This window comes from Oncorhynchus clarkii, chromosome 4 (genome assembly GCF_045791955.1).
Source record: "Oncorhynchus clarkii lewisi isolate Uvic-CL-2024 chromosome 4, UVic_Ocla_1.0, whole genome shotgun sequence".
Classification (NCBI taxonomy): Eukaryota; Metazoa; Chordata; class Actinopteri; order Salmoniformes; family Salmonidae; genus Oncorhynchus; species Oncorhynchus clarkii.
Window position 1 is genome coordinate 73076165 of NC_092150.1, and position 14872 is coordinate 73091036.

A 14872-nucleotide genomic window follows, 5' to 3' on the forward strand; every position below is an offset into this window, starting at 1 on the left:
GTGAGAGGTACAACTGTACCTGGTACCTGGTACTGCTACAAATGGTTTCCCACTGTGATTAAGTGGCCCTTTTCTTCCTGTCCCTCACTTCCTGCTTCCTGTGGTTTCCTAGGCGATCCACTCGGTTGCCTGGCACCATGAGGGCAAGCAGTTCATCTGTAGTCACTCAGACGGAACGCTCACCATATGGAACATCAAGGGCCAGGGCAAGCCATTTCAGACAATCACCCCACATGGTAAGCTTGAACACACACACACACACACACACACACACACACACACACACACACACACACACACACACACTTCCCCCCCCAATTTATTTTAATATGCAACCTGTCTTTATAACTTTTCTCTGGTTTCCAACATTTCTCCTTTCTCATCAGAATCACCTTTATTCACTGTACATTTGCACATACTAAGAATTTTACTTGGTGATGTGGGGCTGCAAGTGATAGACAACATTTAGAGACAGAATACAGACAGAGGAAGTTACACAAGGTAAACATACATTATTTACAAAATAGATCAAATAAAGTGAACAAGGGTTTAATTAATTTACTCTGTGTTAAATGTTTCCTTCCCTGATGTGACTTTGTCGTCCCCCCCCCACAAAGCAAGAGAAAGCAGAGAGAGGAATAGAGGAGAGAAAACCAAGAGAAAGGGAGTTGAAAGAAAGCAAGAGAACTTTGAACCCCATTCTTAAATTGCCATGTTATTGTTCTTGTGTACAGTGTAATGGGGAAAGGATTCCATTGAAACGATTTTGAATTAGTTGTTTTCCCCGCTGCTGCATGCGTAATCAGTCTAGTATTTAATGAACAATTATGAAACTGTGTGTGACAGGTTTATGTGAAATTAAAAAAGGCTTCCCTTTAAGAAATGTAATTAAGGCTAGGTAATTGTCAATTATTACAATAAATTGTGATTACATTCTTCCTTTTTAGTGAATACTTATTTGACCAACCCTTAAGTTGACTCCCTTTGTGCACATAGCTAGATTTGTGAATAAATGCTATCTCTCTCCCTCTCTCTAATGGACAGGCCTGAATCACTGTCTGACACACACAGTGGCTGCTACTGCTCCATCAGGGAAATGGTGGAAGAAAAGGGAGGAGGAGAGAGTGGAGAGGAGAGAGGGCAAGGGAAAAGAGGAGAAAGGGAACAAAGCAGAGAGTAAGAGGGGAATGAAGAAGGGAACTAACAAGCTAAAGTGATCTGTTCTATTTCAGGAAAGCAGCCCAAGGATGGAAAGAAGCCAGAGCCCTGCAAACCCATCCTCAAAGTGGAGTACAAGACCACTAGACTGGGGTAAGGATACACACACACACACACACACACACACACACTCACACACACTCACGCACACACACGCACACACACGCACACACACGCACACACACACACAACCCTACGATGCTTGGAGAGATAATGAATATGGCATCTCTATAGCTTTCCATATGGACTTGTGTCCATGTGTCTCATGTGTCTGTTTGTGTGTGTGTGTGTGTGATATATGTGTGTGTATGTCTGCGCCTGTCTGTGTGTGGTATGTGTGTGTGTATGTCTGCGTCTGTCTGTGTGTGGTATATGTGTGTCTATGTCTGCGTCTGTCTGTGGGTGGTGTGTGTGTGTGTAAGTCTGCGTCCGTCTGTGTGTGGTATATGTGTGTTTATGTCTGCGTCTGTCTGTGTGTGGTATATGTGTGTCTATGTCTGCGTCTGTCTGTGTGTGGTATATGTGTGTATATGTCTGCGTCTGTCTGTGTGTGGTATATGTGTGCTATACAGAGACCCCTTCATGATCCTGTCTGGAGGTCTGTCGTATGACACAGTGGGCCGGCGGCCATGTCTGACGGTGATGCATGGGAAGAGTACAGCCGTGCTGGAGATGGACTATCCTATCGTAGACTTCCTCACGCTCTGTGAGACGCCATACTCTAACGGTCAGTGTGTGTGTGTGTGTCCATGTGTGTGGTTGTTTGTATGCTTGCTATATCATTATCTACAAATATCCCAGTAAGCCTCAGAGTGTGTTTATGAGTGGAATCAGTTTAATTAGCAACTACACTGACGGCTTTGTTGTTTCCAGCCGGTAATATGTTGTGTCCTAGCCCTTCTCAGCATTGACATTTGACCTTTCTGTTTTTGTATGTGTGTGAGACTGTGTGTGATGAATATAAAATATCCCAGGGGAGGTTTATGCTCGTGATTCTTTGTGGAGTACAATGAATGTTAGATTTGTATCTTCTCCCTTGTTCACAATAGCTGTCTGACCTGATTATGTTATTAAATTAATGCCCTGCCCTTTGTGAGATGATGTGTCTTGGGAGAGGGCTTTCATTGATGATGATTTAGATGTTCTGTCTTCTATATCATTATGTAATGACAGAGGTGTTGATTTTGGTGTCTTGTTTTGGGTTTGTTTTGCTAAGATGTGTGTGTTTCAATGGGAACCAATTGATTGGAGGTGGGAATAGACTTAATTCAATTGAATGGCGTTTTACATCTTGTGCCGAAATGTCTGGGTCAGAGAGGGGCTGAGTGGAGAACACACAGTGGAGTACCCTCCCCTCTTTACAGCTCACATCTTACCTGCTCTATAGCCCCTGGTAGCCTTTAATGTAGGTCTGCATGGGAAATGAACCAGGTTAAGGTATGTTGGAGGTCTCAGCCTTCTTTTTCAAATGCCCTCATCTCAGTTAGCCCCAGATTGATGGGTGGTAGAGAACTCAGTCATCAGCCAAGGTGTCCTTCAAGGGGAGAAGCAGTGTCCTCTACCACAGTGGAAATTGCTACCACGTTGCCTCTAACAATCTATATTTATTAATTGGTTTGATGCTATAGTTGATATCATGTTTAGATGCTTGTTGTTTTGGGTTGATTAAGAAGATTGACGCTCCAGTCGGTTGCTGGTTCAAATGGAACAGTAGGCCGCACTATTATAGGATGCTGCTTGATCAAGGTTGTACAGATTCAGACAATAGATGATGAAAATTGTGTCAATTATGTAAAAAATCTTAAGCGGGGGGTGTTTACAAAGCTAACATATTGAATTGTTTTAAGATGGTCACACCAATGACCATCTAGCTATTTGATTTTGAATTTTAGGACCTCTTTACGTATACAAAAAAATATATATAATCATATTTGATGAAACATTGAATTTGGCCTTACTGCTATTAGCCCATAGTATCATGTTTCAAGGTAAGACCCAGATGCAGACTGTGTCGAAGTAACAATGTTTATTTCCACAACAGGGACAAAGGTACAGGACAGCAGGCAGGCAGGCTCAGAGTCAGGTCAGGCAGGAGTTGGTAATCCAGAGTAGTGGGGCAAAGGTACAGGACGGCAGGTAGGCTCAGGGTCAGGTCAGGCAGAGGGATCAAAGCTGAGAAAAACTAGAAAACAGGAACTAAGACAAGACAGGATCATGGGGGATAATGCTAGTAGGTTCTACGAACAAAAAGATCTGGCAACAGACAAAAAGAGAACACAGGTATAAATACACAGGGGATAACAGGAAAGATGGGCGACACCTGGAGGGGGGTAGAGACAAGCACAAAGACAGGTGAAACAGATCAGGGTGTGACACAGAAACACATTGAATAACATGGAAAAACAGATATTCAGAAAATAAATCAAAAGGAAGTTTGTTTTAAAGTGTCTGTCCTATATCTGAGAGATATAAGAAAGCTCAGTAAATTATTTATATATTTTTTTACCAATATTTAACAAACAGTGGGCCAAACTGTTTGGACGCTACAGATGTTCTTGTGAGATGACAGATTTTTGGGATATTTCATTGTCTGACAAACACCGCTGTAGTTCAGTGATATCTCAGATTTTGATGGGGATTTTTGTAATGCTAATTGATTTTCCAGGGGGAGCGGACATTGACATTAGGGTGTTCTTAAAAACATAAAATAATAACATCATCCTAAGAGCGTTGGGCCGAGTTGACTAAGAGAAAAATCTGTCAATGTGCCCTTGAGGAATTGCTCCTGTAAGTCGCTTTGCATAAGAGTGTTTGCTAAATAACTCAATTGTAATGTGATAACTTATTACATTAAGTGGGTAAAAGTTATTACATTAAGCCTTCATCATTTTTATTATATTAACCGGCAAGTTATTACATTAACCCGGCTTTATTACATAAAACAATGTAAAAGTTATTATAAATAGAAAATGTATAACATTAACCAGTACTGTTACATTGACCGGTGCTATTAAAATAACCGGTGCTATTACAATAACCGGTGCTATTACAATGACCGCTGCTATTATAATGACCGGTGCTATTACAATGACAGATGCTATTACATTAACCGGTGCTATTACATTGATGGGTGCTATTACAATGACAGATGCTATTACATTAACCGGTGCTATTACATTAACCGGTGGTATTACATTGACCGGTGCTATTACAAAGACCGGTGCTATTAAATTAACCGGTGCTATTGCATTAACCGGTGGTATTACATTGACCGGTGTTATTACATTGATCGGTGCTATTACATTAACCGGTGCTATTACATTAACCGGTGCTATTACATTGACTGGTGCTATTACATTGACCGGTGCTATTACATTGACCAGGGCTGTTACATTGACCGGTGCTGTTACATTAACTGGTGCTATTACATTGACCGGTGCTATTACATTGACTGGTGCTATTACATTGACCGGTGCTATTACATTGAATGGTGCTATTACATTGACCGGTGCTGTTACATTAACTGGTGCTATTACATTGACTGGTGCTATTACATTAACCTTTCTGATCTCCCCATCCCGGATCCGGGATCGTGAATACAGACTCAAGCTCATTACCATAACGCAACGTTAACTATTCATGAAAATCGCAAATGAAATGAAATAAATATGCTAGCTCTCAAGCTTAGCCTTTTGTTAACAACACTGTCATCTCAGATTTTCAAAATATGCTTCTCAACCATTGCAAAACAAGCATTTGTGTAACAGTATTGATGGCTAACGTAGCATTTAGCATTAGCATTCAGCTGGCAACATTTACACAAAAAAACAGAAAAGCATTCAAATAAAATCATTTACCTTTGAAGAACTTCAGATGTTTTCAATGAGGAGACTCTCAGATAGCAAATGTTCAGTTTTTCCTGAAAGATTATTTGTTTAGGACAAATCGCTCCGTTTTCTGCGTCACGTTTAGCTATGAAAAAACCCCTGTATCCAGGATTGTGTAAATCTATCAGCAAGCTCATTAGCATAACACGACGTTAACTATTTATGAAAATCGCAAATGAAATTAAATAAATATGCCATCTCTCAAGCTTAGCCTTTTGTAAACAACACTGTCATCTCAGATTTTCAAAATATGCTTCTCAACCATAGGAAAACAATCATTTGTGTAAAAGTAGCTAGCTAGCGTTAGCATTTCGCGTTAGCATTTAGCGTTAGCATTAGCGTTAGCATCCAGCACGCAACATTAACAAAAACATAAAAGCCTTCAAATAAAATCATTTACCTTTGAAGAACTTCTGATGTTTTCAATGAGGATACTCTCAGTTAGATAGCAGATGCTCAGTTTTTCCAAAAAGATTCCTTGTGTATTAGAAATAGCTCCGTTTTATACATCACATTTGGCTACCAAAAAAAATCCGAAAATTCAGTCCTCAAAACGCGAACTTTTTTCCAAATTAACTCCATAATATCGACTGAAAACATGGCAAACGTTGTTTAGAATCAATCATCAAGGTGTTTTTCACATATCTCTTCATTGATACATCGTTCTTGGACACATGCTTTCTCCCCTGAATCAAATGGTAAAGTAGAAGCAGCTGGCAATTGCGCACCGAATTCGACGCAGGACACCAGGCGGACACTTGGAAAATGTAGTCTCTTATGGTCAATCTTCCAATGATATGCCTACAAATACGTCACAATGCTGCTAAGACCTTGGGCGAACGACAGAAAGTGTAGGCTCATTCGTTGCGCAATCACAGCCATATAAGGAGAGAATGGAAAACAGAGCTTCAGAAATTCTGCTAATTCCTGGGTGATGCATCATCTTGGTTTCGCCTGTAGAATGAGTTCTGGGGCACTTACAGACAAAATCTTTGCAGATTCTGAAACTTCAGAGTGTTTTCTTTCCAAAACTGTCAAGAATATGCATAGTCGAGCATCTTTTCGTGACAAAATATCGCGCTTAAAACGGGAACGTTTTTTATCCAAAAATGAAATAGCGCCCCTAGAGCTCTAACAGGTTAACTGGTGCTATTATATTGACCGGTGCTATTACATTAACTGGTGCTATTATATTGACCGGTGCTATTACATTAACTGGTGCTATTACATTAACTGGTGCTATTACATTGACCGGTGCTATTACATTAACTGGTGCTATTACATTGACCGGTGCTATTACATTGACCGGTGCTGTTACATTAACTGGTGCTATTACATTGACTGGTGCTATTACATTAACTGGTGCTATTATATTGACCGGTGCTATTACATTAGCCGGTGCTCTTACAATGATATTTATCCTTAGGCAGTGTAATGTTGATAGGCATATGTAAATGGCTGTGATGAAGAGACTGCATCTTAACCACAGAAAATGGGGGGCTAAAGTCATGTGGATGTAGCTCATCCAAAAAGTGTGTGTGTATGTGCGTGTAGCTTGAAGTGTGTGTGTCTTGTTTGACGTTAGCATTGGTATGGGGGCATGAGGAAACCGATTAGCAAACGATCGGTTGATGGTTGCGTAATGGTGACCATGGCGACCAACCTTATGTTGGGATGCTTTGATTCCATCTTATAATGGCGACCTAGGAGACCTGGGATTACACAACACTGGGCTGATTACTGCACCACTGGTTCAATCTGCTGTTACTGATGGGGAGGATGGGAGGATGTTGAACAGGACATTTCATCTTTTATTATGGAATTTAGGCTTTTTTTTAGAAAAGATCAGAGGCAGACCAATGATACAGACGGACACACTGACAGACGGACACACTGACAGACATAGGCAGGCAGGCAGCGCAGACAGCCGGACAGCCGGACTGACAGACACATCCACAGACAACAAAGACTGAGAAACACTTAGAGCATTTCTGAGACATTCTAACAGACAAAAGGAGATAGTGAGAGAAGACAAGAGGGAGTTGGAGAGAGACAGAGCAGAGAGACATTGATTGTCAAGGTCGTGGCTGCCCTGGTGTACAATGTGTTTCTTCTGGGACTTACAAGCTGTAACTACACTGACTCTGAAGGGAGGACACTGAAAACATGTTCTAGGCTTCCAGTCACACACTGTTCTCTCTACAAACACACACACACACACACACACACACACACACACACACACACACACACACACACACACACACACACACTATCCTCTCTCTGGCTCAGACAATAATGTCTATTTACTCTCCCATTGCATCTCAGCCAGACGCTAACAAAAGAACACTGCGTTTTCTCCTACCACCTCTAACAGCATACTGCTATTGTGCTGCAATATTATGTGTAGGTATTTCAGGTCTGTGGTATTCCTCCATATTCCTTCAGTTCAGCTCAGTTCCTTTTCATCCAAAGCTTTATTGGGCAAAATAATGTTCCATAATCAAACATCCCACTGGGCAAAAAAAGGGGTTGAATCAACATTGTTTCCACGTAATTTCAACCCCCAAAATCAATGTGATGATGTTGAATCAACATTGATTGGCAAAAAGTCATCAGCGTAAGGGCATTTCTTATTTTTTTCACCCAATTGTTTACCTAAATCCAATGACATTTCACATTCAATTCATGTTAGTTGACAATTCAACCAAATGTAAATCAAAACTAGACGTTGAACTGACGTCTGTGCCCAGTGGGATGTTAACTCATCTTCAGTTTACAGTTTTTTTCGATTGCTAAACGACAGTGGGCACAACTGGAGTCACATGTGCAAAACTCTAACTGCAGTCTGCACTACCAACAGTCACCTGAGCTAAACAGTTCACATCACCTGCAAAACTCATTCCAAGCAACACAACTCTTAACACATGGCTCAAAACACGCTCAGTGCAGCCAAACACTATGCACAACCCTCACTGAGATAACACACACTGTCACTCAGAACACACTGAGAGTAAAAACACTAGCATCAAACACCAATACAGAAAATACAAACTTTTCATCTTTACAGTTTGAACAATTTCAGTGACTTCATACAAAGTAATATTTTCTTCAAAGAAAAGAGTGACATTCTTTCACATGATTTATTAAAATTTTTAGAACATAACAATTCTTTAAGGTAAATGAAAATTAGCAGTTTGATTCAATAGTCTGTAGTAATTTACGGAATTACAGTAATGAGAAAAAAAAGGTAGAAACTAAAAGTACATACTGTAATTCGAACAAATAATTGAGGGGCTAATCCTGCCTCTCTCTAGCATCAGGCGACAGGTTTTCTTCAACATCACATCTAATGTTTTCTCTTGCCATGCACCTGGGGAAGAACCTTCTGGAGTGCCTTATCCATCCCTGGCAGTCCTCTGGACTCGTGTCCTCACATCCGGCACGCATGGCTTCCAAAAGAGACATTTGGTCATGTGGGTGGTGACCAAACACTTTCCACCTCCAGGCAGAGAAAAACTCCTCTATTGGGTTGAGGAATGGTGAATATGCAGGCAGGTACAAAACCATACATCTGTGATGTGCTGCAAACCAATCTGTGACAGCTGCAGAGTGGTGAAAAGCAACTGTATCGCAAACTATGACAAAAACTTGGGGGTTTCTTACTGGCTCCCCCTGTTCTGCTGGCACTAGCTGAGCATAGAGCTGTTCTAGGAAAGCTATAAGCCTTTCTGTGTTGTATGGGCCAATGAGTGGTGTGTTGAGAAGCAAACCATCATTGGCCATTGCAGCACACATGGTGATATTTCCCCCCCTTTGGCCTGGAACCTCCACAGTGGCCCTTTGACCTATAACATTCCTTCCTCTGCGCCGTGTTTTGGCAAGGTTAAATCCAGCTTCATCGATAAATACAAATGAATGTGGTCTTTCCAGTGCTTCCACCTCCATTACTCTCTGAAAAACAGTAAGTGCACAGTTTTACTGTAGAAAAGCTAGTGTTTTTTTTACTGTAAATATTTTGTATAGCTGTGTACGTAACCTCAGATGTCTTACCTGGACATATTGGTATCTTTGCTCTTTTACCCGTTCACTGTTTCTCTCGAACGGTACAGTGTATAACTGTTTCATTGTAACTTGGTGTTTCTTTAGGACTCGAGCAATAGTTGTTGTGCTGACAGAATTAACAGTTTCAAATATATCATTATCAGCCAGAACTCTATCTTGAATCTCCCGCAGTTTCATTGCATTGTTGACAACAACCATGTCAACAATAGCATTTTCCTGCGCATCTGAAAATATTTTTCCTCTTCCCCCTGTTGGGGGCAGCCTTTGGGTCCTGTTGTAAAAATATATTTTACAGTCAAACTTACTGTAATATATATCTGTGTAAATATTCTATAATTGCAATACAAAATAGATTCCTGTAATGTTTTCATTTACTGTAAGGATGTAACTCTCACCTGTTTTCATGATGGAAAATTCGCATTACAGATGCCACTGTGGATCTTTGCAGATTGGGTTGCACCCTCAACCCTGCCTCTCTCAATGAGAGACCATGGTTCACAACATGGTCTATAAGTGTAGCCGTTATTTCATCTGAAATAACAGCTCTTTGTCTTCTTTGTCTTCCTCCACGCATCCGCCCTCTCCCTGCCACCCTTCTCCCTCCACGAACCCATCTTCCTTGTTCCATTTCCAAAATGAGTCTTTCTGAGCTCTACCTATATATACTGTAATATGTGTGTGTGTGTTCACTAACAAGTCTAAAACAAGACACCTGCTTAGCCTTTCAGCTGAAATTGCAATCAGCAGTGTTTGAAAGGCACAAGGCTGAAATCTATTCCGTTTTGAATGTGTGGTTCACAGTTTTGACAGCAGTGTGTTAGCATTTGAACAAAGTGCTGTAAATCCACAGTGTTGTGCAGGTTGTGGTTAAAGTCATGGGATAAGTGTGTAAAGTTTTGAAAACTGTGTTCAAGCAATGAAAAACGAACTAGAGTTTGGTCCACATGAACTGCTGCTGTGCAGACTGTAGTTAGAGTTTTGCACATGTGACTCCAGTTGTGTCCACTGTCGTTTAGCAATCGAAAAAAACTGTAATATTGAAATATGCTTTTAATATGTTACTATATATTCAAGCTCATATATTTGATCAACATCTTGAAGACACTTATGTCTTTTCGGAATTGTAGATTTCAGAGAATAATTGGAGAGAATATACCCTACATATTGTGTTGATGAATGACATCTATCTTTCTTTTTGTTATGTTTTTTTCATGCAGATTTTCAGGAACCTTATGCCGTAGTGGTCCTTCTAGAAAAGGATTTAGTTGTAATCGACCTTGCACAAAATGGGTACGTCTGAGTGGATGTTAAAGGACTGAACATGCTTTATTAACATAAAATATTTAGCTACTGTATTATTTGGACTTCTTGAATGTTCCTACTCATTTGAAACACAACAGTTATTACTAACTAACAGGTAGTATACTTGTTATCCCTGTAGATTTAGCTTATATTCTGTACTTTCATTCATTTCCATTCTATTGCATGCATCTCTTTCAGTTTCAATGTCTCGTGGCCTGCCATTGTAGGGACCAAAACTGTGAGCTGTAATTCTATGTCCCCTTTCCCAGTTACCCCATATTCGAGAACCCCTATCCACTGACCATTCATGAGTCTCCGGTTACCTGCTGTGAGTACTTTGCTGACTGCCCTGTGGACCTCATACCCGCACTTTACTCTGTTGGCTCCAGACAGAAACGACAGGGCTACAGCAAAAAGGTAAGGACCACACTTTTCTACAATACACCCTGTCAGCTACTGGGCCCCTCATAATGGCAGTACTGTGCTATTGCAGGAGTATTCAACTCTTGCCCTACGAGTTCCAGAGCCTTCTGGTTTTCTGTTTTCTAATAAATTCCACCCGGCTGGTGTCCCAGGTCTAAATCAGTGCCTGATTAAAGGGAAACAATGAAAAAAAATCTGTGGAACTGACTTGGAGGTCCAGAGTTGAGTTTTAGGGTGCATCATATCCTGTCAATGTTCATGTTGAAGGACACACAGTAAATGACATTCGATAGTCCAATCTCCACCCTGTTCTGCATCTTATCTCCTGTATCCTACATGTTCTTTAATTCTAGCTTTATTCTACCCTCTATCCTGTCTCTCTCTGTTCTGCTTCTTTTTTTTGTATTCTTGTTATATTCTCCCGCGCTGTTGGAAATGTCACCATGTACTGACCCTCTCCTCCCTCTCATCTCTCCATCCCTTTATCTCCCTGCCTGCTTCTTTCTACTGTGTGTCAAGTAAGGGGTAGCTGTGGGAAGCGTTCTTACTGAAAGATCAATGTTGAGTCATACCACTGACCTTTGTATGTTCTACTGCGTTTAACACAACCTAAAAAACACATTTGCGCCCTCTCAGACACACACACACACACACACACACACGTGCATTGACAAACACACACCGCGGTAAAGGTTCCCTCTATCTCTAAGACAAATTATGTCCCATCAGCCCACTGGCTAAAAGAAGGCATGTGTCTCTGTCCTCTTGCTTCCCTCCTGTCTCATTCCAATGGTCTCATTACAGTATGTTTATTTTATTTGGTTCAATGTGTAGGCTAGATTGGATCTGACAACATCTTATCACTGATTTCCTTATACCTTACGCATGTATCACTCTCAACGATTACCATTTCTTGTTGTTGTCTTGTTTGTGCTGTTCTGTTTGGTGTATTGTGTTGTCCAGGAGTGGCCAATCAGTGGTGGTAACTGGGGCCTCGGCACACAGAGCTACCCTGAGATCATCATCACTGGGTAGGAGACCCAACTCTATTTAATCATAATGCCTTCCTCTATCCTTCCTCTATATTTCCTCTATCCTTCCTCTATCCTGCCTAGCAGTCATGAGAGGAAAAAACTCAGAGACAGGGAGAAGAAGCCTTTTAGAATACTTGAACTTAGCAATGTGACATTGAAGAATGGCTTGGCAGAAAGGGTCCCTTTTACTCGCCTCTCTCTCCCTCCCTCTCTCCCCCTCCCTCTCTTGTCACCTCCAGACATCCCTGTGTTAGTATTCCCGCCACGTCTATCTCTGTCTCTCTCTCTCGCGCTCTCTCTGTCTCTCTCTCTCTCTCTCTCTCTCTCTCGCTCTCTTTCTTCAGCTGAAGAGAGATTGTTCCTCCAGTTACACAAAGTGCAGATTATACAGGTCAATCCCAGAATGCATTGCACTATTGAGACACAGGGTTATGGCGTGTCTCCTCTCATGTGGATGTATTCTTCTGTAGAGCTGAATCTAGACAATCATGACAGGTAGAGCCAAGCTGAATCATTAGAGATGTGGTTGTGTATGCAAAAAGCTGAAGTGGTAATTATTCCCTCTGATTCTCTACCCTCTCTCCTCCCCTCACCGGCTTCTCTCTTTCTCTTTATGATTTCACAGGCATGCTGATGGGACTGTGAAGTTTTGGGATGCTTCTGCAAGTAAGTACCTTTACATGGACTTCCTTATGTGTAATATCTCGGGCCTAGATGGCCTTATACTTTCTCTATTCTATACTGTCTCCCAATGTGTTTGATTTGTAACTGAGCCATCTCCTATCTTTTCCCAGTAATGCTCCAGGTACTGTACAAGCTGAAGACGGCCAAGGTGTTTGAGAAGAGCAGGAATAATAAGGAGGACAAGCAGAACACAGAGATTGTGGATGAGGACCCGTTTGCCATCCAGATCATGGCCTGGTGTCCTGAGAGCAGGATGCTGTGTGTGGCCGGGGTGTCTGCCAACCTCATCATATACCGCTTCAGCAAGCAGGAGATCACCACCGAGGTCGTACAGGTGGGTCGGCATGTGTGTGTGTTTGGAGGCGAAAGAAACGCACACCTATTTAGGCGAGGTGCTGGCTAGCGGAGTACAACACTTGAAAAATGAAAGGAGAGACGCACACTCTAGGAGCTCAGATGCAACAATTTAATAACCTAATAACCAATGTTTCGACAGACAAGCTGTCTTTGTGTGTGTGTTTAACATGTCTCTGTGCTGACCATGTTGGATCGTTGGATAGTGTAAACTGAGAAACACTCCCATTTACTCTTGATGCTTATAGCCTGGCAATATGGATGCCATGACGACAGACGCACAGTGTAGTGGTAAATATAGCCTCCCTTAGACAACTAGACAACTGAGCAGAGTCATTATTGGTTCAATGGTGTTTCTTGGATCCTGAAGGCTGTTCCTAGAGACAGTGTTTACCTCCCAATGCCTCATTAGATGAGTCTCCAGCCAGTAAGAACACAATATGGTTGCCATGCCAACATACATAGTGGTAAACAACCTGTATCATTATTTTGTGGCAGCTATGAATAGTGATGATAATAATGATCTGTGTCTGACCAAGATCAAGTGTGTGACCTGTGGAGAGATTGAAAGCAGAGTTTGAGAGAGAGAAAGAGAGAGAGACGGAGAGACGGAGAGAGAGACGGAGAGATGGAGAGAGAGATGGAGAGAGAGACGGAGAGAGAGAGACAGAGAGAGAGAGAGGAGACCGATCAGTATCACATGCATAAATGCCAATAGTGCTATTGAGACTCCCATCATGCACACATAGACACACACACACACACTGAATCATACTGAAATGATGGCTGCTGAACTCATTATTGAGTCTCTGGAATGTGTGTGTGTGTGTGTGTTCCCTAGCTGTTGGAGGTACGTCTGCAGTACGAGGTGAATGACATGGAGTCCCCTCCAGAGGGGGGAGGAGGGGGGGACCGTGACCTGCCCACCCCAGGAGCAGCCTCACCTAGCCCCCAGACCACCGGACCCCCGACTCACCCCTCCACCAGCAGCAACTCCTCTGACGGGGTCCGAGACAACGTACCCTGCCTCAAGTATGCATCCTGCACCACCACCGGCTCACATACAGTAGTTACACACACGTACACTCTGCAACAAACTGTGCCTTAGGGATGCACAACCGGCCCACAATCTCTCTGAGGCTATTCAATACAATTACACTCTTTTTCTCTCTCCCTCTCTGCCTGTAGGGTGCGTAGTACCCCTCTGAAGCAGTCTTCAGGGTATCAGGTAGAGTTGGTGGTGCAGCTGGTGTGGGTAAGTGGAGAGCCCCCCCAACAGATCACCAGCTTGGCCCTCAACTCCTCCTACGGCCTGTAAGTATAAGGTGGTAGACAGTATATCTACATGAGATTTACTGTGAACCCTAATGAAACAACACAATATAACACTTCAATCTGGAGCTATGTGCAAACCGACCAAGGATACTGTGAAAGTAAGATCATTTTAGGGAGCGGTAATGTCTTTCTCAACTTGAGAAACAGGTCCTCAATTCGAAGAGTCAAAATGTGGTTGTGAGCCATGGATTTGATATGATTTCCCTCGTACAGCTGAGCTGGAATGGAGTCGAGCTGTGTCTACACGGTTTATGTCCGCAGGGAAATTCTGTCTGAGACTTCTGCTGCTTTGGTTTCTGGAAGAACTAGCTATATTTAATCTAAACCCCAAACCCCAATCTCATATCTCTTTTTACATCTCCCTCTCTTCCACTTCTCTCCCTCCCTCCCTCTCTCCCTCCCTCCCTCCCTCCCTCCCTCCCCTCTCTCTCCTCTCTCCCCCTCCCCTCTCTCTCCCCTCTCTCTCTCTCCCTCCCTCCCTCCCCCTCCCCTCTCTCTCCCTCCCTCGCTCCCTCGCTCCCTCCCTCCCTCCCTCCACTTCTCTCCCTCCCTCCCTCTCCCTCCCCCTCT

The 14872-nt window shown here is 42.4% G+C and overlaps 1 protein-coding gene across 1 annotated transcript in view; it reads left to right on the forward strand.

The window, feature by feature from the left end:
* Window positions 1–14872, forward strand: part of LOC139407246 (syntaxin-binding protein 5-like) — a 126806-nt gene that overhangs the window by 98784 nt on the left and 13150 nt on the right. The window contains exons 8-17 of the mRNA XM_071150849.1: window positions 113–236; window positions 1233–1311; window positions 1791–1945; window positions 10388–10460; window positions 10742–10889; window positions 11859–11926; window positions 12555–12595; window positions 12724–12947; window positions 13809–13999; window positions 14156–14281. Of these exons, the coding sequence (XP_071006950.1) occupies window positions 113–236; window positions 1233–1311; window positions 1791–1945; window positions 10388–10460; window positions 10742–10889; window positions 11859–11926; window positions 12555–12595; window positions 12724–12947; window positions 13809–13999; window positions 14156–14281 (1229 nt within the window). The remainder of the gene's footprint in view (window positions 1–112; window positions 237–1232; window positions 1312–1790; window positions 1946–10387; window positions 10461–10741; window positions 10890–11858; window positions 11927–12554; window positions 12596–12723; window positions 12948–13808; window positions 14000–14155; window positions 14282–14872) is intronic.